Source organism: Zygosaccharomyces rouxii (assembly GCF_000026365.1).
Source record: "Zygosaccharomyces rouxii strain CBS732 chromosome G complete sequence".
Lineage (NCBI taxonomy): Eukaryota > Fungi > Ascomycota > Saccharomycetes > Saccharomycetales > Saccharomycetaceae > Zygosaccharomyces > Zygosaccharomyces rouxii.
Genome location: NC_012996.1, coordinates 575,024 through 595,867, shown reverse-complemented (window position 1 = coordinate 595,867; position 20,844 = coordinate 575,024). Strand labels below are relative to the sequence as shown.

Sequence of the window (20,844 nt, the reverse complement as noted above, 5' to 3'; positions counted from 1 at the left end):
ATATCTGTTTTTTTTATAGTGGATGGAAGTTCAACCCCCTTTCCAGTTTGGCACGAACCACTGTTAAATACACGAATTATTTATAAAAGATTTATTCTCATAGGTTCTTGGAGTTAGTAGAAATCTCTCATCGATACCTTAAGCTTTAACCACTTATCAGTTCCATCTAATTAAACAATGTCGAGATCTGGGTATGTAATTGACTGAAGACACTGTCTTCGAGAAGATGCATTGAGGTGACGAACGAATACTAACGAATTTTAATATTAAAACAGTGTTTCCGTTGCCGACGAATCTCTGCAAGCATTTAACGACTTGAAATTAGGTAAGAAGTACAAGTTTGTCCTTTACGGAATCAGTGAAGACAAGACCACCATTGTGGTTAAAGAAACTTCTACAAGTCAATCCTACGATGAATTTTTAGGTAAGTTGTCAGAAAACGATTGTTTGTATGCCATTTACGATTTTGAATATGAGATTGGTGGCAACGAAGGTAAGAGATCCAAGATCGTTTTCTTCACCTGGTCTCCAGACACTGCACCAGTTAGATCTAAGATGGTTTACGCTTCTTCTAAGGATGCATTGAGAAGAGCATTGACTGGTGTTTCTGCTGACATCCAAGGTACTGATTTCTCTGAAGTCTCCTACGAAACTGTTTTGGAAAGAGTCAGCAAGGGCGCTGGTTCTCATTGAAATAATTGTATCGACAATATACAACCAATCGTTAATATTATGTATGTACATGGGAGGATGTAATCCTTGATAAAAATTGTTAAAGTTTACGTCCTTTTTCATTAAAACGCAATTCTTTGCTTCTTAACGAAGAAAGGTTCTTGGGTCAATTTACGTGTCCATACTAAGCGATCCATGACAGTGTCGGCTACGATAAATTGACGAATACGCCAATTGCCCTGACCATAGATTTCAGGAATCTTTTCAGACATTGCTGGGAACATAGCTTGGTAAAATCCCATCATTTGCAATACATCTTCCTTTTCAATAACGATTGTGGAAGAAACTTCTTGGAAAGTATCGTAGATAAATTGTGGAATCTCAAATGGTAATTTCTTTGCATATTCGTTCTTATTAGCCACTCTTACAATCCACAATAGTAAGATTTGATTCATACAATCCTTTGTGATTAAATCTTCAAATTTAGCCACGCCAAATGTAAGCAGTAGACTATTGGCAAATTGCTTATCGTTCTTGAAAATGGTCTTGAAACTAATTAAAAACTCAGAATTAGATTTAATTAGCTCCTTTTGCAGTTTTTGTCCATTCTCGATGCTTAACTGGAATAACCTTCTCTGTTGATCAAAATATTTTCTTAAAATCTGTAACTTTCTACTAGCAGAAGCATCGATTCTTGTCTTTTGTCTGAAGAATTCCACTTTTTGCATTAGAATGGATTGCAACGAATCAATACCTTCTAATGAATTTCTCAAATTAATCCCATCTTCTGATTTTAATTTGTGCACAAGGGCGAATAGCTTGACTAAATTATGTGGTAGAAGCTCTTTCTTGTTCAATTTAAATTGCACGCTGTTGTCAGTTACTCTTTCCTGTGATAGCGGGATGCCAAGTTGTTCAGCGCCATCTAACAATTGTGAATCAAGTCTCAAAGTTAATCTAGCATCATCGTACTGATTATTATCCTGTACAAATCCATAGTTCAACAGCAATTCTTCATTAGATTTATCACCATAATTATTAAACAATTCTTCACCTGACTTTAGAGATTCTTTACTAACGAAACACATCTTACCGTCTTGGAAACACCATTTAACCTTAGTATCATTCTTATGGTTGAGGAAATCTACAATCGGATACAGAAAAGCTTCATTAATTGATAGACATTGATCATTGAGGGCAATCTTGGGGAAAGCTCTAGAGGCAAAGATCCCGGCTGACCATACATATGCAGCAAAGCTGTTCCAAGGGAGTTGTTCATTTGTTTCACGATATCTGGCAACATAATCAACGAGGTCTAAACCAGGGGTCTCTAATTGCCCAAGGTCATCACTTGGTTCTAATGACAGTTTCTTCAAAAGAGTTGTCCATTCTTCTAAAAGTTTAGGTAACCTTTGCTTCATAACGAGATACAGATCAGTTCCCTTAATCACTTGTAGCTCTTTCCAATCCCAAAAATATGGCTGTTCAAGCTTTAGAGGTAATAAATCAATATATGGTTGGTAAATGGAGGGCATACCTTTGGCAAATTTTAATTTAGCGACGTAGAGTTGAACTAGAGCATTAGGAGCATTTTTATCAATAACATCACTATCTACTTGAAATGATTCCTGGGCCTTTTCATTAGTTATAAGCAGTTTTGAAGGAATTTGGATTAACGGTTCTTCCGTGGCCAATATGCCTTCTACTACAGCCGATATACCGGAAATTGAGCTTTGTTTAAAGTGAATGCGCTCATCAACAATAGAACCATTCTTAACGGCCCATTGGATACAGTCTTCTAACTTTCCCATCTTGTCTTTATTGTCTGCTTTTCTATGCGATGAGATGAGATGAGATGAATCAAGTTGAACATTTTTCACTTAAAATAAATACTTAAATATCGATCGAAACTACGAAGATACACTGGCAGATACAGTGGCAAGGTTAGTCAACCTAGCACTTACCGTGGTTGTAGTTGGTGTAAAATAACTGTGAGACAGTTGTGATGAGTATACATCTTTCCAAGTGTCCTTAATCTTTTGTAAAACTGGTTTACCATTCCTGTTAATAGCAGTGATATTGGGTGCTGGTAGTGAAATCGAGCTATTCAAAAAGTAACCATTATAGGTGTGATTGTTAACCATATAAGTGGTGTTCACGAATCGATTGGTAATGTTTGTCTTATTAGCAATCGTTGAGAAGACATTAGCATTCACATCGTTACGTCCTAAGTTGTCAAGATCCCAATTGGCTTCTACCGACGATAATAATGAATAGTGATCATAGAAGGTGTGATCTTTGGTACCTTTGAGATGATCAGGGACTGCACCACCAAGTAAAATTGTAAACACTTGGTTTTGAGTGGAATAAATTTCATTCTCATCAAATGTCAACAAGACCAGAGTATTCTTCATGAAGTGCTTGTTCTTCAATAGTGGTGTTAGCCAGGAACGTGCCCAATGCGCAGCAGTCTTAATACTGGAATCATGACCATCGTTGGTCATATTAGGCGTAATGTGGAAGTACTGTGGAAGTTTATGATCCTTAAGATCCCGTTCGAACTGTGAGAAGTTTTTAATCAATGATAATCTGGTTTCATTCAAGAACACAGACTCATATGATATCAATGGGTTATGCTTCCTCACATAATCATTAGCTTGTGTCTTTTGATTCAAATATTCAAAGCCTTGATAGCCAGAATAGGGCATGTCCTCCAAATATTCTCCCCAAGATATTCCCTTTGAATCTAATAAATCAGCTATAGTGGAGACATTTTTGGGTACAGTGACATATTCATCATGGTCTAGTGCAAAGTAGTCACCACCTACTGAAGCCACATAATTGGGTTGTGATGGATGCGTTAGAGCCCAATAATTGTCTAACGTAATACCACGTTTTGCCAACCATTTCATGTCGGGATGACCTGCTGCCTTGTTGTAGTCAGTATTTTCCAACCATATGACTACAAATCTATCAATAGCTCTTCCCCGGACATTCCAAGTGAGCTGAGTAGTATTTGCGGTAGCAGCGTTCTTAGCCACATCAGTTGGATCAGGATTGTAGGAACTAAAGCTTCTGGTAGCGCAATGGCCTAAAGGGAATAAAAAAAGAGCTACAAAAGCGAGTGCACTAAATTGAAATTGCATATTGAGGATCACCTCGATCGGACGGACACTGTTGCACCTTATTAGATTTCTGGTGCTACTTTTCTCGTCTGCATGTGTTGATTTACCAGCACCTTATATACCTTTGCAGGACCGGAAGGTAAGATAACTATTCAAATTATAATCATCGGAACGTGCAGGTAAACGTGTTCAGCAATAATTGCAGTTTATGCAACCTATGCAACCTCTGCAACTTCTGCAACTTGTGATCCCCACGTTCCTTGACTCATATTTGACCCCACGTGTAATGAAGACCTTGAGGACCTTAAAGAGGTTGTTATGGATTTGATATTTAAAGGGCATAAAAAGGCACTCGAGAGTCATAAGGGATAAGATGCGTTTGTTTGCATGATGTGGATTAGTTTGCATTTCACTAAGACTAAGAGCTTATAGATCATGGACGAGAGCATGGGTGGTACTCTAGAGTATCGCAGGGACAATAAACGTCATGCCAAGGCATGGTCATTGGTTATTGCGCTTATGATGGTGTGTAGCACCCTGATCCTGTACAAATTCTTTAGTATTCAATGTGATGATTATATGTCTTCGATAAGGATGTCCTTCAGCGATAAGTCTGCTCAAAAACATGATGGTGATGAGATTGATACCGGTAACGCATGGAGACTGGATACAGCTAGTAATTATAGTATAGATCTGGATTACTGGTTGAAGCAGGAAGAGCCAATGGAGAGGCACTACTATTTTAACGTCTCTACTGTACAAGAAGTCCATCCTGATGGTGTCTCAAGGACATTAACTGTAATAAATGGCCAGTACCCAGGTCCATTGGTGGAAGCCTCTTCTGGTGATACTGTTGTTATTCATGTGGAAAATCACATGGATGGCGATCCTCTGACTATCCATTGTCATGGGCTGCTGATGAAGGATCAAGCTTTCAACGATGGTTCGTCATGGATTAACCAATGTCCGATTCCTGCTGCTGGCTCGTATGAATACAGGATTAAACTCGATGATGATCAGTATGGTACTTATTGGTACCATTCTCATTACTCTACTCAATATGCGGACGGTGTATTTGGACCTTTGGTGATCCATTCTAAGAAGGAGTATGAGGATCTTGATTTTTCATACGATAAAGAGTTAGTTGTCATGGTAAATGATTACTACCACGACACTTCCTATAGCTACATGTCAACTTATATGGGGTCTGGTAATGAAAATACTGAACCAGTCCCTGATAATGGATTGATTCAAGGTCAAAATCATTTTGAATACGTCGATTCACAATATTTAGTACCTCACGGTGCCGAAAAGAAAAGGTTTGCTCATGAGGTTCCACATACAGTCTTAGATCTGGATCCCAATTCCATTTATCGAGTTCGTGTAATTAATGCAGGTTTTTTCTTACCATTTGAATTCGGATTGGAGGGGCATATGTTAAAAGTGATAGAAGCGGATGGTACTTTAGTGGAACCAATTCAAGTGGAATCGTTAACTTTGTCAGTGGCTCAACGTTATTCGTTTGTTCTACTTCCCCAAGATCCCGATTTTAACAAAAAGAATTATTGGATGCATGCACATTTCAATCAATTTTGTACAAAGGAGGAAAATCCAAATTTCAATATGGACGTCAAGGCCATCGTTAATTATAACGATAATTCGAACTCTGTGGAAAAAACTTCATGGACGTACAATGGCGGTGATGTACTCTGCAGAGATTTTGATCAATCAAAATTGAAGACTCTTAACAAAAAAGTACCGTCTGCGCATAGCGATTCCAATTTACCGGATGTACGTGTGGATATCGATATTCTATGGATGATTGGTGCATACCAAATGGCTCGTGGATACCTAAACGATAAAACTTACCTGCCGTTGCAAAACGGATCTACTATGTACCAATTAGGGTTCGCACCGGGTGCTAATACTGTTAAGGATTGGAATGATAATCAATTGCTAACATTTTCTGATAATCAGTATATGATTAATTTAAACCAAAGAGGTCAAGTGGTAGATTTGGTAATCAACAATTATGACGACGGAGCTCATCCGTTCCACCTGCACGGTCACAAATTTTGGGTGCTGGCCATCGGTGACAGCGGGTATTTTCAAGATGAATATTACGATACCAATGATGACGAACAAGCTATGAATTTTGACAACCCTATATTTAGAGATACCGTTAACATTCCAGGATTTGGTTGGGCGGTAATTAGGTTTGTTGTAGATAATCCTGGTGTTTGGCCCTTCCATTGTCATATCGGTTGGCATATGGAAGCTGGTCTTTTGCTTCAAATCAATGCACTGCAAGAAGAGTATGCCAGTTGGAATCATTATCCCCAAAACTGGTACTCCCAGTGTCAATACTGGCAGGATAAATTGTAACAAATGGCGAAAGTCATTATGTAGTTCTCCTTACACTTTTAATTAGTTCAGCTTTTTTACTTTTAATGATAATTAATACTTTTAATGATAATTAACGAAAACAAAACAAAACTTTAACAATTAATCTAATATACATCCATCTAACTTTGAGCTATAAACGCTCATAGGGGTATCATCGGAAACTTTTGATTATAACAATATAATAATTTTTATAACACCATTCAAGTGTGAAGTTGAGAAACGCAATTATCGTAATCATCCACCTGGAAACTGCTCAATGTACAGTAATCACTTAGACACTTACCATTTTGAGAGCAATCAGGAACGTATGGTGAGAATCTTGTTGCATAGTTCTCATATATCTGTCTGTATTCCACTGAATCTCTAATCTTCTCAGAGACTAAATGCCAGTAAGTACCATTTAATGGCGAAGTCTTGGGCCAATCGATTCCGTAACCGTCTCTACAAGAGTATTCGAACAACCATTCTGGTTCTTTACCTTCATTGTCAAATGTTTCATTCAATTTAGCGTAGTAGTTGTAAGCATTCATGACAGAGAAAGTTTCCTTGTCAATTTCATACCATCTCCAAGAAGGATTGTTGTTAAACCAAGGTGTCACCGCTTGAGAAATCCATGCATGGTTGATGACGTTTTCGATGGTCTTTGTATTGTTACCGGCATATAAAATGTTGAATTGGTCCAAGTGGGTATGACCAAAAAAGACACCTGCAATGGTGTAAGGTGAGAATCTTTCAATAATTTCGTAAAAGATCTTGGATGGGAGTGGTAATCCATCAACAATTGGAGGAATGTGAGTCATGATCCAAACTCTTTGACCCTTAGACTCTGCGTCAACCAACTCGCTAATCAAAAATGACCACATACCAAATCCATCTGGATCAGTTGCGTTCCAAAATGCGTAGTGGTTCTTACGGTAATAACAGTTTGAATTCAATGAAACAATCCTTAGACCTACCTTAGTATCAACAGCAAATCCAGTGTAATGAGTCCTTACGAATTGCGAAGTAGTTTCGTTTATCCAACCGTAGTCCTTCCACATTTCAGCCATGAGATCATTATTCCAGGTGTACTTGTTACTAAATCCATGACCTTCTTGAGCAATTTCACCGTAAGGGTAGGAGTCATGGTTACCTAGTGTCGAATAAACGGGCATGTCACCTAGACGACTCTTCAAATCTCTGAATCCTGCTTCTTCAGACGCTAATGATTTATCGAAATTCATCCATGCTTGTTCATCGTGGTCAATTAAATCACCTGTGAACATAGCAAATTCAAAACTTAAATTGTGCTTCTTACCATAGTCAACCACTGAATTGATAGAGGAATTGACTAAAATTTCTGGTGCATCGCAGTGGTAGTGACCAAAAGTGGGAGCTGGCGCTGAGATGGACGAATTCTGGAAAACGTTGTAGTAAGCACCCTTGACATAGGTAAATTCGTTCTCATAGTGAGCATCCTTATAGAACGAATTCCAATGGCCCTTGTACAAGTAACCGCCACCACCTTTACCTTGACTATGTGGTGTACAGCACATGGTAGCACTACAATTAGATTCTGCACCAACTGTATAATCCAATTCCACATGGAAATCAGAAATATGCAAAACGTTAAAAGTTTCGTTACCAGGTTCAGGTGCAACGTGATGCTTTGGTTGCTTTGGTGGCCACAGGTGAGATAACGAACTGTTTGGTGTTGGTGGTTTAGGACAAGAGTCTTCTTCCAAATATTGACAGTACAGTTGACCATCATAACCGTGTGGATCAATCAGTGTCAACATATCGACGAAATTTGAACCTTCAGCATTTCTTTCCACAGTAGTTCTTGCAAAATTTCTGGTACAAGAATCTGGTGATCCTGCCTTGTATCTAACACACCATTGTGGCCATGCGACTGGAATGACGCCCGGGTTTTCCTGTGCCCATTTTTTACCAACTTCTAAACGATTCAAGCATGCTTGACACCTACTATCGTTAATAGAAACTTCACGTAATTCATGAATCAATTGATCAATAGCAGTTTGATTATTACTTGGTACCAATTCATTAAAAGCCTCGTTAGCATCTGCCTTATAATCTTGACTAAACGCTGCACCAGTCGCGGCAATAGCCCCGAGCGTAATTACGCGAGAAAGAATCATTTGGCTTGTTGATCTGGTAGATAGAATCTTCTTCACCCACAACCTCGAGACTGCCAAGATAAAAACTTGAGACGCACATATTTATATGCAATTTTTAACAATCGGGAAAATTGATGGAAAAACCTCGGCTTCGATCTCCGTCGAGCAGATAGCTTCGATCTACGTATTTGATTCGGTCTGAAACTGACGTTACGGCATTGTGAGACAAATCACAAGGCAACTATTAATACCGAATGAAGATGTCACGCTAAGAACATTCGATTTGACCTGGACTCGATACTTAAACAGGAATAATGAGTAATTTCTATCGACCTGATAACTAGCACAGCGCTGTTTGTTCAAGCGAATGTTCCCATAAACTTCCGTATGAGGAAAGACTTGATCCACGATGTCTGACTCTCGAAGATAATGATTACGTTATAAATAGTCTAGCCGGAATCTCCCATACGGCAAGTTTCGATTTAAACACTACGTAGTCTTCGAGGCGTTTTCTCTGCATATGCTAGCGCCACGCCAAGAAAGGTTTTTCTTACTCGAGCAATACACATGATATGATGACTAAACCAGAACACACACTCATACAAACATAAATTTATACATACATCCACTGAGGACGCACTACTCGTATTGGCCTGCTACGCACGTTGTGGTTGGGGAGGAAATTTGCACTGCTCTGTGAAGACGGTTACAAGCGACGGCCTACTTACACCTCAACACTAATACCAACCCACCACCCAATGCTAGTGCCAATGCCAATTTCGTCAACTCTACACCCGTATGTGCGCACATGTGGTGTGTGTCCGTGTCTGTGTCTGTCTGTTTCCAGTAATTGAAGATATCGTCATACTGAATACATAAGTCATCTGTGTATCATGTGTGATTCTTATACATCCTGACACCCCGGTCCCTTCGAATAAATCGGACACCGGAAAAAAAATCGAAGTCCGTGTTACGTTTTTCTTTTTCGAGGAACTTTCACAAGTGAGGGGGTCGTATAGGATGAGATGACGCTTAGAATCTGTTGTACGACCGTACCTTCCAAACCCACAAGGTAAATCTTCAGGGTACTTCTTTAATTAAGATCGGCATTGTTACTATGAGAAGATGGGTGCTATTTGATAGTTGAGCCGTTCCTTTTATACACCCCAGATGCAAACCCTTTGAAAACGTACAGCAGTAGTACTGCGACAGGCACTACTACTACTGCTACTACTACTGCTACGGCCACTAATAATGAAATCTGCACCTAAGAATGTAATGGGTCTCAGTTATTCGTCGTGATTGCCCTGTGAAGTGTACGGAAATACAAAGTTATAAAGGGAATGGATTGAGACGGGTAGCTACTGGCTAGTTTGAAACGATATTGAGGAACAAGAATTTGAAACCTGTGGATCAAATATCCAAGAATTCGTTAGTTCGTGGAAGATGGAAAATCGTAGCAATAGTAAGATTTCCGAACCCCGGTTCGAACGCCAGGAGGTGCATGTAACTGATAAGGAATACAATGATGTGCCGCCAGAATTTGAAAATGTGAAATATGGCCAGAATGCGCACCAGGAAGTTATGCCTGTTGACTCTGATGGCGAGAAACAGAAGCTTCGTCCTTCTTTGAACATGCACGGTTTGCCTGACAAGTTACATGTTTCTAAATGGCTTGTCATTCGTCAATCCGAACTTTTGGCAGCTGAATACGATTGGTGGCCTTTTAGAATTCTACTATTATTCTGTGCGTTTATTTGCGGTTATGGTTACGGATTAGACAGTAACATTAGATTTATCTACACTTCATATGTGACGAATTCTTTCAGCGAACACTCTTTACTCTCTACGGTCAATGTTATCAATGCTGTTATTTCGGCGGCTTCTCAGATCGTGTATGCAAGATTGGCAGATGTGTTTGGTAGATTGACTTTGTTCATCACCGCAGTTGTTTTTTACTCCATGGGTACCGTGATCCAGTCTCAATCCTATAACATTGAAACGTATGCTGCTGGTAGCATTTTCTACAATCTAGGTTATGTTGGTGTTGTTCTGGTGTTATTACTGATTTTATCGGATTTTTCCTCATTGAAATGGAGATTGTTCTACCAATTTGCTCCAACTTGGCCATTTATCATTAATACTTGGATTTCTGGTAACATTACTTCGAGGGCTAACCCTCAAGAGAATTGGTCTTGGGATATTGGAATGTGGGCCTTTATCTTCCCATTATCATGTGTTCCATTAATCTGTTGTATGCTTCACATGTGGTGGAAAGCCAGAAGAACAGAAGAATGGAAGATTCTTAATGAGGAGAAAACTTATTTCAAGACTCATGGTTTGGTTAGCTTCATTAAGGAATTATTTTGGAAATTGGACACTATTGGTACCTTTATTATGACAGTATCATTGGGTTGTATATTAGTTCCATTAACACTGGCTGGTGGTACCAGTTCAAAATGGGATGATTCTCAAATCATTGGTCCTCTAGTTCTTGGTGTTGTTCTATTGCCAATGTTAATAGTTTATGAATTAAAATGGGCGAGGGAACCAATCTTACCCTGGAAGTTGATTAAAGACAGAGCTGTTTGGGCATCGATGAGTATTTCATTTTTGTATGATTTCATCTTTTACATGGCCTACGATTACTTGTATACCGTTATGATTGTTGCTGTTGACGAGTCAGTTAAATCAGCCACCAGAATTTCTTCATTGAGTGCTTTCGTTTCAACAGTATTTTCTCCATTTTTCGCACTTTATATCACTAGAGTTACAAGGCTTAAACCCTACATAATTGCTGGATGTGGTCTTTGGATGGTAGCAATGGGTCTATTGTACCATTTCAGAGGTGGTAAAAGTTCTCATAGTGGTATTATTGGTGGTCTATGCGTTTGGGGTGTGGGTACTACAATGTTCACCTACCCAGTTAACGTTTCTGTTCAATCTGCTACTTCTCATGAAAATATGGCTACGGTTACTTCTCTTAATTATACATTATACCGCATTGGATCTGCCGTTGGAATTGCTGTCTCCGGTTGTATTTGGACCCAAAATTTATATCATGAAATCTTCAAGAGGGTTAAGGATGCTAAGATTGCTTCATATGCATATGAGCAACCATATAATTTTATCGCTGAATATACATGGGGTACTCCAATAAGGCAACAGGTTGTAGAAGCCTATATGCATGTGCAAAAATTGGAAACCTTAGTCGGTTTAGTGTTCTGTGCACCATTGTTGCTCTTTTCCTTATGCTTGAGGGATCCAGAATTGACAGATGAAATAGCTCACAACGATTTAGGTGAAGGTGAATACATTGCTCGTGACAAAGATTATATCTTTGACTGGATTGAAGACAAGTGTAGAAAATTCGTTCCAGGACTCCATCCTAAAGGTCGTCATCCTTCATTTGCTAGTCAGGAAGCTCAGGAAGAAACACGCTCTATTGAAGAGGGACAAGTCCCCGATGATTCAAGTGATGTCGTAATGGAAAGCGGTGAGTCTAATTTCAAGAAGCTTCAAGGGGAATTCCACTCGAGAAGAGTTAGCTCCCACGAACAAAATATTTGATTTGATTTGATTTGGTTTGGTTTAATGCAATTCTTCCCTTAGTTAATAATCTTTTTGTTCGTTTTTAAATATAGATAGATATTGAACTGTGTTTTTCAGTTTTGGAAACACAGAATTGGATTTGCAGTGCTGTAAATCACTTATAACATGTATGACTGGAGGTCTTGGAGTTAAGAAGTGCACCTGGTTCTTGTGGTGATGACTTGAATCGAGGACATTCAAGAATTTTAATGGATCATCGTTGTAGTTATCATTATTATTAACTTCTTAACTAGTAAAACTGTAGTAATTATTACAAGAAAAGTAATGATGGTGTTGTTAAGCGCTATGGTGTTTATGTGGTCGATAAGCGCAGCTCTTTCGCTGCAGCACAGTGCGTGGGAAAGAGTATCGGTATTATCGTGTGCCATCAATCTTACCCAGATACCGTGGAATTTTGAAAGTGAACCTGGTTTCTATAACAAATTATGTGATTATGAACCAGCTTTTGGATCTTGGTCTCATTGTATCCATGAACAGTTACTAGATGTTGCAAATGAATCCACATTTGTGAAAAGTTTGGATTATATAAACCAGTTGTGCTCACTAGTTGACGGTGATGACAGGCATGGTGTGACTCTCGAGAAGTACTATTCATCATTACACAATGCATCACATTACATGCGGCCTGTACCGTCAGATCCTAAATTTAAAGCGTGGTATCCCGTAGAGATAGATTCAGCAACCAGACGTCAATTAAATTCTGCCTATTATTCATTTTTGATAAATCTTGATAATAGTGATAAATATGCATTGTGGTTAATATGGTATTTCATAATTATAATGGGTGTTGCTGCTCTACTAATGATACCAGGCGTGAAACCTTGGTTGTTTAAATTTACTACTGTGAATAAAATTAGAGGTGACTTCATTTTACCGACGTTAACTCAAACTCACGCTGCTTATCTACCTTATAAATGGGCCACTGGATTGGTACCAACTAAATTTGAATCTCTATTAGTACTTGGATTTTTCCTACTGCATGGATTCTTACTGTTTTACAATTACAAGATTGATCCCTACAACATGATTTTCAAATCTCATCAATTACAATGGCTTAGACAAGTAGCAGATAGAAGTGGTATCCTTTCATTTGCTCATTTCCCATTAATAGTGGTTTTCAGTACAAGAAACAGTATCCTCGAGCATTTAACTGGCTTCAAATACACCACCTCTATCGTTCTACACAAATGGGTTGGTAGAAGTATGGTTATCGATGCATTCATTCATGGCATAGCTTATATTCTATATGCACAAGAGACTGAATCCATTGAAAGCTTGAGTCAACAAGATTTTTGGAAAATCGGTGTCTTAGCCGCTTACGTTGCTATTTTCCTTTGTATCTTTTCAATGGGTTTCTTGAGAAGAAGTTACTACGAAACATTCCTCTATTTGCACATCGTATTAGCACTATTCTTCTTTTACTGCTGCTGGGCCCATGTTAAAAGATTTGGTTGGGAGAAATGGATCCATGTATCAATAGCGTTTTGGATACTAGAAAGATTATTGAGATTGAAATCAATCTTAAGATTCGGTATCGCATCGGCTAAATTAGAATTAGTAGGCCCTGATTTGTTCAAAGTGCTGGTACCACGTCCTGCTAATTGGTCTTGCCAACCTGCGCAATACGTTTTTCTATATTTCCTACAGCCTGCTTGCATATGTTGGCAATCCCATCCATTCACCTTTATAGATTTGGGCCAAGAGGTACTAATTGTCATTAGAGCCAAACAAGGTGCTACACAGCGTGTGCTTACAGATCTAATCCATAAAGGTGGTCGATCTCAACTGAAGGTCCTCATTGAAGGTCCATACGGTGCATCTTCACCATTACCTAGATTTCAAGACACATTGCTACTATGTGGCGGTAGTGGTGTACCAGGACCACTGGCCTATGCTCTCAACATGGCTCAACCACTGGCATCAGCACCGCAACGTCAAAACCTCCACATCGTAATCGTTAATAGGGGTGTTGACATTTTAGAAGCTTACATGGACCCGATACTTCGTTTAAAGCATCTAAACGTCGATCTGCAAATCCATATTACTGGTTCTCAAACGAAGCAGCTAACTTCAGGCACACCCCAACAATACGGTTCTACTGCAGTGGCCAACCCCGGATGGGGTAGCGCCAGCAAGATTCAGAATTTACAAGAAGTAATTAGCTCTGCACGCATCCATTACGGACGCCCCAACGTGAGCGAAGTAATTGCAAATATCGCAGGAGAATCCAGATCACTGGCAATATGCTGCTGTGGACCACCAGCATTTGTTGACTTAACTAGAAACTACGTGGCTGAAACGATAGGAACCAGCGTGAGAAACAATAGAAGAAACAATAACAGCAGCATGATAGAATACTTTGAAGAGTATCAGACGTGGTGAAGGAAAGTGGACATTGGTTGAATAAGGCTCCAACTGGCCGCGGAAGCGTTGTTGAACAGATGGCATTTTACCACATTCAGAACATGCCGTGTAATAAATCGCATCATCAACAAGGCGGGACTTTCTTAAAGAGGTTAAGCACGTTAAGGGCAAGACAAGAGCAGAGTGGGCCAATTGTTACGATACGAGCCTACGGGATTCGATCAAAATCTATTAGTATCGATGTTCGGTTGATGGTTGGATTAAGGTTATTTCAGGGTTTCTCTCCGCGCGTTCCTTCGTTCGTAGAGCAAGAAAGCAAGTAAGAGGACACATCAGCTACAGTAGGAATGCACGGCTGACTAAAGCAGGGTGAGAGACTTCATCGTTGAGTCCCACCGGGGTAAATATAGTTAAGGCGTTAGTAACATGAACGATCCGCGCCACTATTGCTTGGTTTACCCTTCTTTCACCCTTTCTCCTTGATCCTTTCAACATTTCCACCTTCGTTTCCGGTTTCCCCTAGGGCGGAGTTTTATTGTCGTCATTATTATCAGATAATAGAGGGTTGTGCTCTGGTCATTTGTTGGTTACAAGGTCTTGTCGTTTGCCTATCGAAAGGATGTGGTGGCATTGTATACCTGATAAGGAACCGGATTAGGACATCGGAACTTCACAAGAACGTGGTCAGTATTCAAAGGATCTGTTTGATATAAAACAGAGCACCAGAGAGTAAGACAGAGAGATTCAGAAGGAGGGTTAATACAAAATTATAACGAATTCACTTCTTACCCTCGCTAATGTCATTATCGATGGAGAAGAAGCATTTGCAACCAGTATTAAGATCTCCCCATAATAATAGGAAGTTATCATGCGAGGAGATTATCGATGAGATGGAAAAGGAACAAGATGCAGCAGTCGTTAGGTTACTGAGAGAAGTTGATAGATTAAAGGCTGAGAACTTACAACTTCGTAAGCAAATACATTCGAACTCTTTTGCTAGCAGTAATGGTAGTGGTAGTGGTAGTAGTCGTCAAAGTAGTCAGTTTTCTAATGAGTCCCCACTGGGAGTGGATTCAGAATATCACTATATGCTACCCAGTCATAGAAGTTCGCTAGCAAGAGGAACTTCACTTCAAGGAGCATCCACTTTCCATCCAATAGATACGTCAATACCCACACAGACTGTGCAGAGGAAAAGAGGAGCTTCAATTACATCGCCACGTACAAGTATGCTTTCGGTAGATTCTTCGCCTGTGTGTAATGGTGAAGTTGTTGATCCATTACATGACGTGCCGAGGCCCTGGTCAGGCGCAGGTGGAGGTTCACCAGCAGAAGCCGCTAGAAGGTGGCAGGAATATAGGATAAGGTAAGGTAGGGATTTTTATTTAGCACTGGAAACATTGTATATTAGCATATCATAACATAAGAATCGATTTTTTTTTTTTTTTTTTCCTTTGTTTGCTTGTTGCATGGTTGTTTGGGGTTGAAACTGGCTAAGGTATCACAACTTCAAGTTGATTAAGTTTTATACAATGATTCAAACCGTGTAATTACTGCAATTGGTATTTACAATATCGGCTCACAATGTGGATTTACGATGAGTGCTGATTGCATATATAACAGGGATATTGTGAGATTGAATTATAATGAGGTTAAGTGAGCCAGGTATATACACAACATTCATTCGCTAAATGTTTAAAATTGCCATTCTTTTATTGCTCTTAAATCAAGTTTGGGCAACTAAAACTTTAAGTACAACTGATATTTCTACGTCAACAGTTTGTCCATGTTCAGCAGCCCGGTGTACTGAATGTGAACAAAACACTTCTGGTGGTACTGTTACTCAGTCTGCATCAACGGTCACCATAACTACTAATGATATCGAATCAGCATCTACTATTACCAAGGACATTACGACTACTACTAATATTACTGCATCTGGTTCTACAATTACCGAGGTTTCAACTGTCACCGTTACCGCCAGCGACACAGTGTCTGCCTTGACCGTTACTGCAAATGGTACCACTCAGGATGCTTCAACTGTCACCATTACTGCTAGTGGTACTGCTCCCGCGGTTCCTGCATCCACAATTACTAAAGAGGCATCAACAGTTACTGTAACCGCCAATAGTACTGTCCCCGCTTTTCATCAAGAAGCATCAACAGTTACCATTACTGCTAATGAAACGGCACATCCTTCAACTGTAACGGTAACCACTAATTGCACAGCCTCTACAATAAGTCAAGATGCCTCCACAGTAACATTGACGGCTAATAGCACAGCTCCCGCTTCTACGCTAGATGCATCCACCGTTACTGTGACAACGAACGTTACGGGACCACCTTCGACGATTACCGTTACCGCTAGCGGCTCTTTGACTATTCATGTTTCTGAAGCTCCGTCTACAGTGGTTGTGACTGCCAATGGTACAGCATCTGCTTTCACTGTTACTGAAACCTCCACTGTAACAGGCACACATACTGTTCCCAGTAGTAATGCAACTTCCACAATAGCTGCAGCATTTCAAGGGCCCACTCCGTCGACTGTGTTCCAAACTTCTACAATGACAGTTGATGGTACATTTGCTAGGTCAACGCCCACTGCAGCAACACCGGCACCATATACGGTCACTAAAACTATAACAGCACCATGCACTGCCTCTGCAGGTTCTGTGATCAGTGAATTAGCTACAACTACAACTACAGAAGTTTCTAAAGATTCTTCATTGGCTGCTACATCGCATATGACCCCTTCATCAGGCTCAACCGCGCCTTCTGCACCTCCCATCGCTTCTTACTCAGCTGCAGCCCAAATAAATCGTTTCCCAATGCTACTTGGAATTTTACCAATGATAGCAGTATTGTAATAAAAACAGGTTTGATTTTATACTAATTTCAAAAATACCCTTTGTTTTATTTTATTATTTTTTTTCGGCGTCACACTGACACTTTGAATTCCTGACGCTGCGTGAACGTTCAACGTGACTGTTGAAAATTTTTCAGTAGGGCCATCTCATCTCATCTCATCTCATCGCCTAAGAGATGACCTACACATATACTCTGGTCCTTTAGTGTACTTACCACTATTGAAACTTTTAATCTACCAATCAATAATCCAAGAATGGCTAGTACTAGTAAAGCATCAAAGAAGGAATTGAAGCAAAAGGAGCTAAAACAGAAGGAAGAAGCTAAGGCTGCTAAGGCTGCCAAGGCTTCCAAACCTTCCAAGTCTGCTAAGGCCGCTAAGACTTCCAAGTCTACTAAGTCTGCTAAGGCTGCTAAGGTTGAAAGTGAATCCTCTGACAGTTCTTCTGGCAGTGATTCCGATTCAGAAAGCTCCAGTGATGACGAAGATGACAAGAAGTCCAGTAGTTCTTCTAGTTCTGATGAGTCTAGTAGTGATGACGAATCTGAGGAAGAGAAGAGTAAGAAGAAGACATCTAAAAAGGAAGAATCTAGTAGTGAATCTGACTCCGACTCTGACTCTGAATCTAGCTCTGATGAATCTGAAGAAGACAAGAAAGAATCTAAGAAGGAATCATCTTCTGATGAATCCAGCTCTGACGAATCTGAAGAAGACAAGAAAGAGTCCAAGAAAGAATCATCTTCTGATGAGTCCAGCTCTGATGAAGAAGAAGACAAAAAGGATTCTAAGAAGGACTCATCCTCTGATGAATCCAGCTCTGAATCTAGCTCTGATGAAGAAGATTCTAAGTCTAGCTCCAGTTCTTCATCTGAAGAAGCATCAAAACCATCTAAGCGTAAGGCAGAAGTCGACGAAGAACAAGAAGAATCTTCCAAGAAAGCTAAGTTGTCTGGTGAACCAGCTACTATCTTCGTGGGACGTTTGTCTTGGAACATTGATGATCAATGGTTAAAGAATGAATTTGAACACATTGGTGGTGTTCAAAGTGCCAGAGTCATCTATGAACGTGGATCAACCAGATCTCGTGGTTACGGTTACGTCGATTTCACTGATAAATCCTACGCTGAAAAGGCTGTTAAGGAAATGCACGGTAAGGAATTAGACGGTAGACCAATCAACTGTGACATGTCTACCAGTAAACCTACCGTTAACCCAAGAGAAGATCGCGCAAAGAGATTCGGTGATATGCCATCTGAACCTTCTGACACTCTTTTCCTTGGTAACCTTTCCTTCAATGCTGATCGTGATCAAATTTACGAATTATTTAGCCCTCACGGTGAAGTCATCTCTGTGCGTATTCCAACACATCCAGAGACTGAGCAACCAAAGGGTTTTGGTTACGTTCAATATGCCAGTGTGGATTCTGCTCAAAAGGCATTGGAAACTCTACAAGGTGAATACATCGATAACAGACCTGTAAGGCTCGATTTCTCCACACCAAAGACCGGTAACGGTGGTGGTAACAGAGGCGCACCAAGAGGTGGTGCCAGAGGTGGTGGTAACAGAGGTGGATTCAGAACTGGTTCCGGTGCAAACTCAGCACCTTTGGGCAAGGGTAAGAACAGTGCTCCTTTCAAGGGATCTAAGAAGACCTTTGATTAAAGCAATGGGATAGAAATTAAAATAAACAATCCTTGTATATTATTATCAGTACTACTATCTGTATATTATTATTAATATAAGTGACCCCTGTTGCTGTTATATTCTGTAATAGTGCCTTTGTAAAATGACATACGAGCGTAAATCCCTTGTTACCCTTCTCGAAGCTTTTTCCGGAGAAGGAATCTAGCTTTCTTTGCCAAGAATTAAATTTGCAAGAATGAACTCTGGTACCATTGATTAGAAATCCTCTTATAAGAAAACCCCACAGATCTGTACTTCTTTCATGGATCATCGTGGGCGTTTGCATGATCAGAAGGTTGTTACTCAATTGGCTTAGTATTACATGTCGTTCTTAGGCCTTTTCAAGAAGGACGTACATCATTCATCGTCATATGGAAAGAAGAGCAGTCACATCGTTCCTGGTGGTATTTTGCAGAAAAATCTAGTACGAGAGTTTTATATCAGGTTAGATGACCCACATAGAATATGGAAACCTGATGAATATATAAGTGGCGAAACAGTTTTAAATATAAAGAAAGATGTTACAAATGTTGCAGTCAGATTAAAACTAGTGAGTCAAGTTAAAGTAAAGAGTAGCGTGGGAGGTACTACTTTGAGAACTAAAGTTACTGATAAGTTATTGGAGAAGACAACTTTTCTGTATGGTAATGAAAGCGACTGTCAGCTTGGTGCTCAAAAAGATGCAACCAATGGATTGACTCAAGGTGAGCACATTTTCCCGTTTAAACTGAAGATACCCAATGGTAAAAAAGTGTTTAGCTCCATTAAATTTGAAAGAGGATCCATAACTTATTACCTACAATGTTCTTTAGAGGCTATGGGTCGTGGTCAAGTGGAAAGGCCAGTTTCGAGATGTATGCACCCTTTCCTAGTTATGGTTCCATTAGACGTATCAAATTTACCTGAACCAAAGACAAAAACTGTGGTATTACAATCTACATCACCTGTACGACCTTCTAATAACATTGGTTTTGATAACGGTTCTTCGAACACTAAAAATACGGGGAATTCTAATACTTCGAATAATACCAATAATTCAGCATCTTCGGTTAGTGATAAAACCGTCAGGATATCAGTGGATTTGTCGAAAGCTGGCTATTGTATTGGGGAGGTTATCCCTGTAAGAGTCTCACTTCAACATTATAAGAATTTTTGTCATCCTGCAGGCTTAATTGTAACTTTGGCCAGAATATGTCGAGTGGGTAGCGGTGGAAATGATGAACCGATGGAAACTTTTAGGAAAGATATTTGTCAAACTATTCGACCAATCTACGTGGATCCAGAGACACATGCCTGCTCGGTAACAGCATATTTGAAGGTACCAGTCGACACATTTTCTACGTTCACAAGTTTACAAAAATTCTTCACATTTCAATACTACGTGGAAGTTATGATTAACCTATCTCAAAAAAATATAATATTAACAGAATCCAACAGAGTGGTAGCAGGTCTCCATGATGGTGTGAAACCGGGTTCCAGCGAATCATTATCAGGCTTAGAGGAAAGTTTAGTGGGTGGAATGCCAAGAAGATTAATGTCAATGGTTAGTAAATCTGGCAGTTTGAATGAAGAAAATTTTGATGAATCGAATATCATTTATAAAGATATGGTAAATGTGGAGAGGCTGAAAAGAATGAATAACGTAACGGGCATGTCCATTGAAACAGTAATAGGTATGACGAGATCAGAACAATCATCACCGGTTTTAGCAGAACAGTCACTACAACCGGTACAAATACAACCGGTACAACAACCACTGCCTATCGCGCAATCAGATTTATCGCCACCATTCTCAGACAGTCAATTCTTATATTCAAAACCATTAATAGATGAATGGTTGGCACCTTTAGATGCATATCCACCAGTTCCTGAGTACACCCCTAATAACGATATCAAAATAATTGAGGACAAGCGAGAATTGGAACAGGAAAAATTGAAACAATTGGAAAGTGATCCACCGGACATTTACTAGAATTCATTTTATTAATTCTATAATACT

General features: G+C 39.6%; 11 protein-coding genes across 11 annotated transcripts; 8 read left to right on the top strand and 3 right to left on the bottom strand.

The window, feature by feature from the left end:
* Nucleotides 1-177: 177 nt before the first annotated feature.
* COF1 (cofilin) lies at nt 178-693 on the top strand (the record flags this gene model as incomplete). The annotated part of the gene is made up of 2 exons (XM_002498277.1): nt 178-191; nt 276-693. 2 exons carry the CDS (start codon nt 178-180, stop codon nt 691-693), a joined length of 432 nt encoding a protein of 143 aa, XP_002498322.1.
* Nucleotides 694-794: 101 nt separating this feature from the next.
* EFM1 (protein-lysine N-methyltransferase) lies at nt 795-2,483 on the bottom strand (the record flags this gene model as incomplete). Its single annotated transcript, XM_002498276.1, has 1 exon — nt 795-2,483. One exon carries the CDS (start codon nt 2,481-2,483, stop codon nt 795-797), a length of 1,689 nt encoding a protein of 562 aa, XP_002498321.1.
* Nucleotides 2,484-2,582: 99 nt separating this feature from the next.
* On the bottom strand, nt 2,583-3,818 carry ZYRO0G07480g (uncharacterized protein; the record flags this gene model as incomplete). The annotated part of the gene is made up of 1 exon (XM_002498275.1): nt 2,583-3,818. The coding sequence occupies one exon, from the start codon at nt 3,816-3,818 to the stop codon at nt 2,583-2,585; it is 1,236 nt and encodes a 411-aa protein (XP_002498320.1).
* A 414-nt stretch (nt 3,819-4,232) lies between these two features.
* Nucleotides 4,233-6,182, top strand: ZYRO0G07458g (uncharacterized protein; the record flags this gene model as incomplete). Its single annotated transcript, XM_002498274.1, has 1 exon — nt 4,233-6,182. The coding sequence occupies one exon, from the start codon at nt 4,233-4,235 to the stop codon at nt 6,180-6,182; it is 1,950 nt and encodes a 649-aa protein (XP_002498319.1).
* A 221-nt stretch (nt 6,183-6,403) lies between these two features.
* On the bottom strand, nt 6,404-8,341 carry ZYRO0G07436g (uncharacterized protein; the record flags this gene model as incomplete). Its single annotated transcript, XM_002498273.1, has 1 exon — nt 6,404-8,341. The coding sequence occupies one exon, from the start codon at nt 8,339-8,341 to the stop codon at nt 6,404-6,406; it is 1,938 nt and encodes a 645-aa protein (XP_002498318.1).
* Nucleotides 8,342-9,766: 1,425 nt separating this feature from the next.
* ARN1 (siderophore transporter) lies at nt 9,767-11,890 on the top strand (the record flags this gene model as incomplete). Its single annotated transcript, XM_002498272.1, has 1 exon — nt 9,767-11,890. One exon carries the CDS (start codon nt 9,767-9,769, stop codon nt 11,888-11,890), a length of 2,124 nt encoding a protein of 707 aa, XP_002498317.1.
* Nucleotides 11,891-12,196: 306 nt separating this feature from the next.
* On the top strand, nt 12,197-14,314 carry FRE6 (putative ferric-chelate reductase; the record flags this gene model as incomplete). Its single annotated transcript, XM_002498271.1, has 1 exon — nt 12,197-14,314. The coding sequence occupies one exon, from the start codon at nt 12,197-12,199 to the stop codon at nt 14,312-14,314; it is 2,118 nt and encodes a 705-aa protein (XP_002498316.1).
* A 779-nt stretch (nt 14,315-15,093) lies between these two features.
* On the top strand, nt 15,094-15,666 carry RTS3 (Rts3p; the record flags this gene model as incomplete). Its single annotated transcript, XM_002498270.1, has 1 exon — nt 15,094-15,666. The coding sequence occupies one exon, from the start codon at nt 15,094-15,096 to the stop codon at nt 15,664-15,666; it is 573 nt and encodes a 190-aa protein (XP_002498315.1).
* A 321-nt stretch (nt 15,667-15,987) lies between these two features.
* Nucleotides 15,988-17,163, top strand: ZYRO0G07348g (uncharacterized protein; the record flags this gene model as incomplete). The annotated part of the gene is made up of 1 exon (XM_002498269.1): nt 15,988-17,163. One exon carries the CDS (start codon nt 15,988-15,990, stop codon nt 17,161-17,163), a length of 1,176 nt encoding a protein of 391 aa, XP_002498314.1.
* A 254-nt stretch (nt 17,164-17,417) lies between these two features.
* On the top strand, nt 17,418-18,824 carry NSR1 (Nsr1p; the record flags this gene model as incomplete). Its single annotated transcript, XM_002498268.1, has 1 exon — nt 17,418-18,824. One exon carries the CDS (start codon nt 17,418-17,420, stop codon nt 18,822-18,824), a length of 1,407 nt encoding a protein of 468 aa, XP_002498313.1.
* Nucleotides 18,825-19,167: 343 nt separating this feature from the next.
* Nucleotides 19,168-20,817, top strand: RIM8 (Rim8p; the record flags this gene model as incomplete). Its single annotated transcript, XM_002498267.1, has 1 exon — nt 19,168-20,817. The coding sequence occupies one exon, from the start codon at nt 19,168-19,170 to the stop codon at nt 20,815-20,817; it is 1,650 nt and encodes a 549-aa protein (XP_002498312.1).
* Between the last annotated feature and the right edge of the window lie 27 nt (nt 20,818-20,844).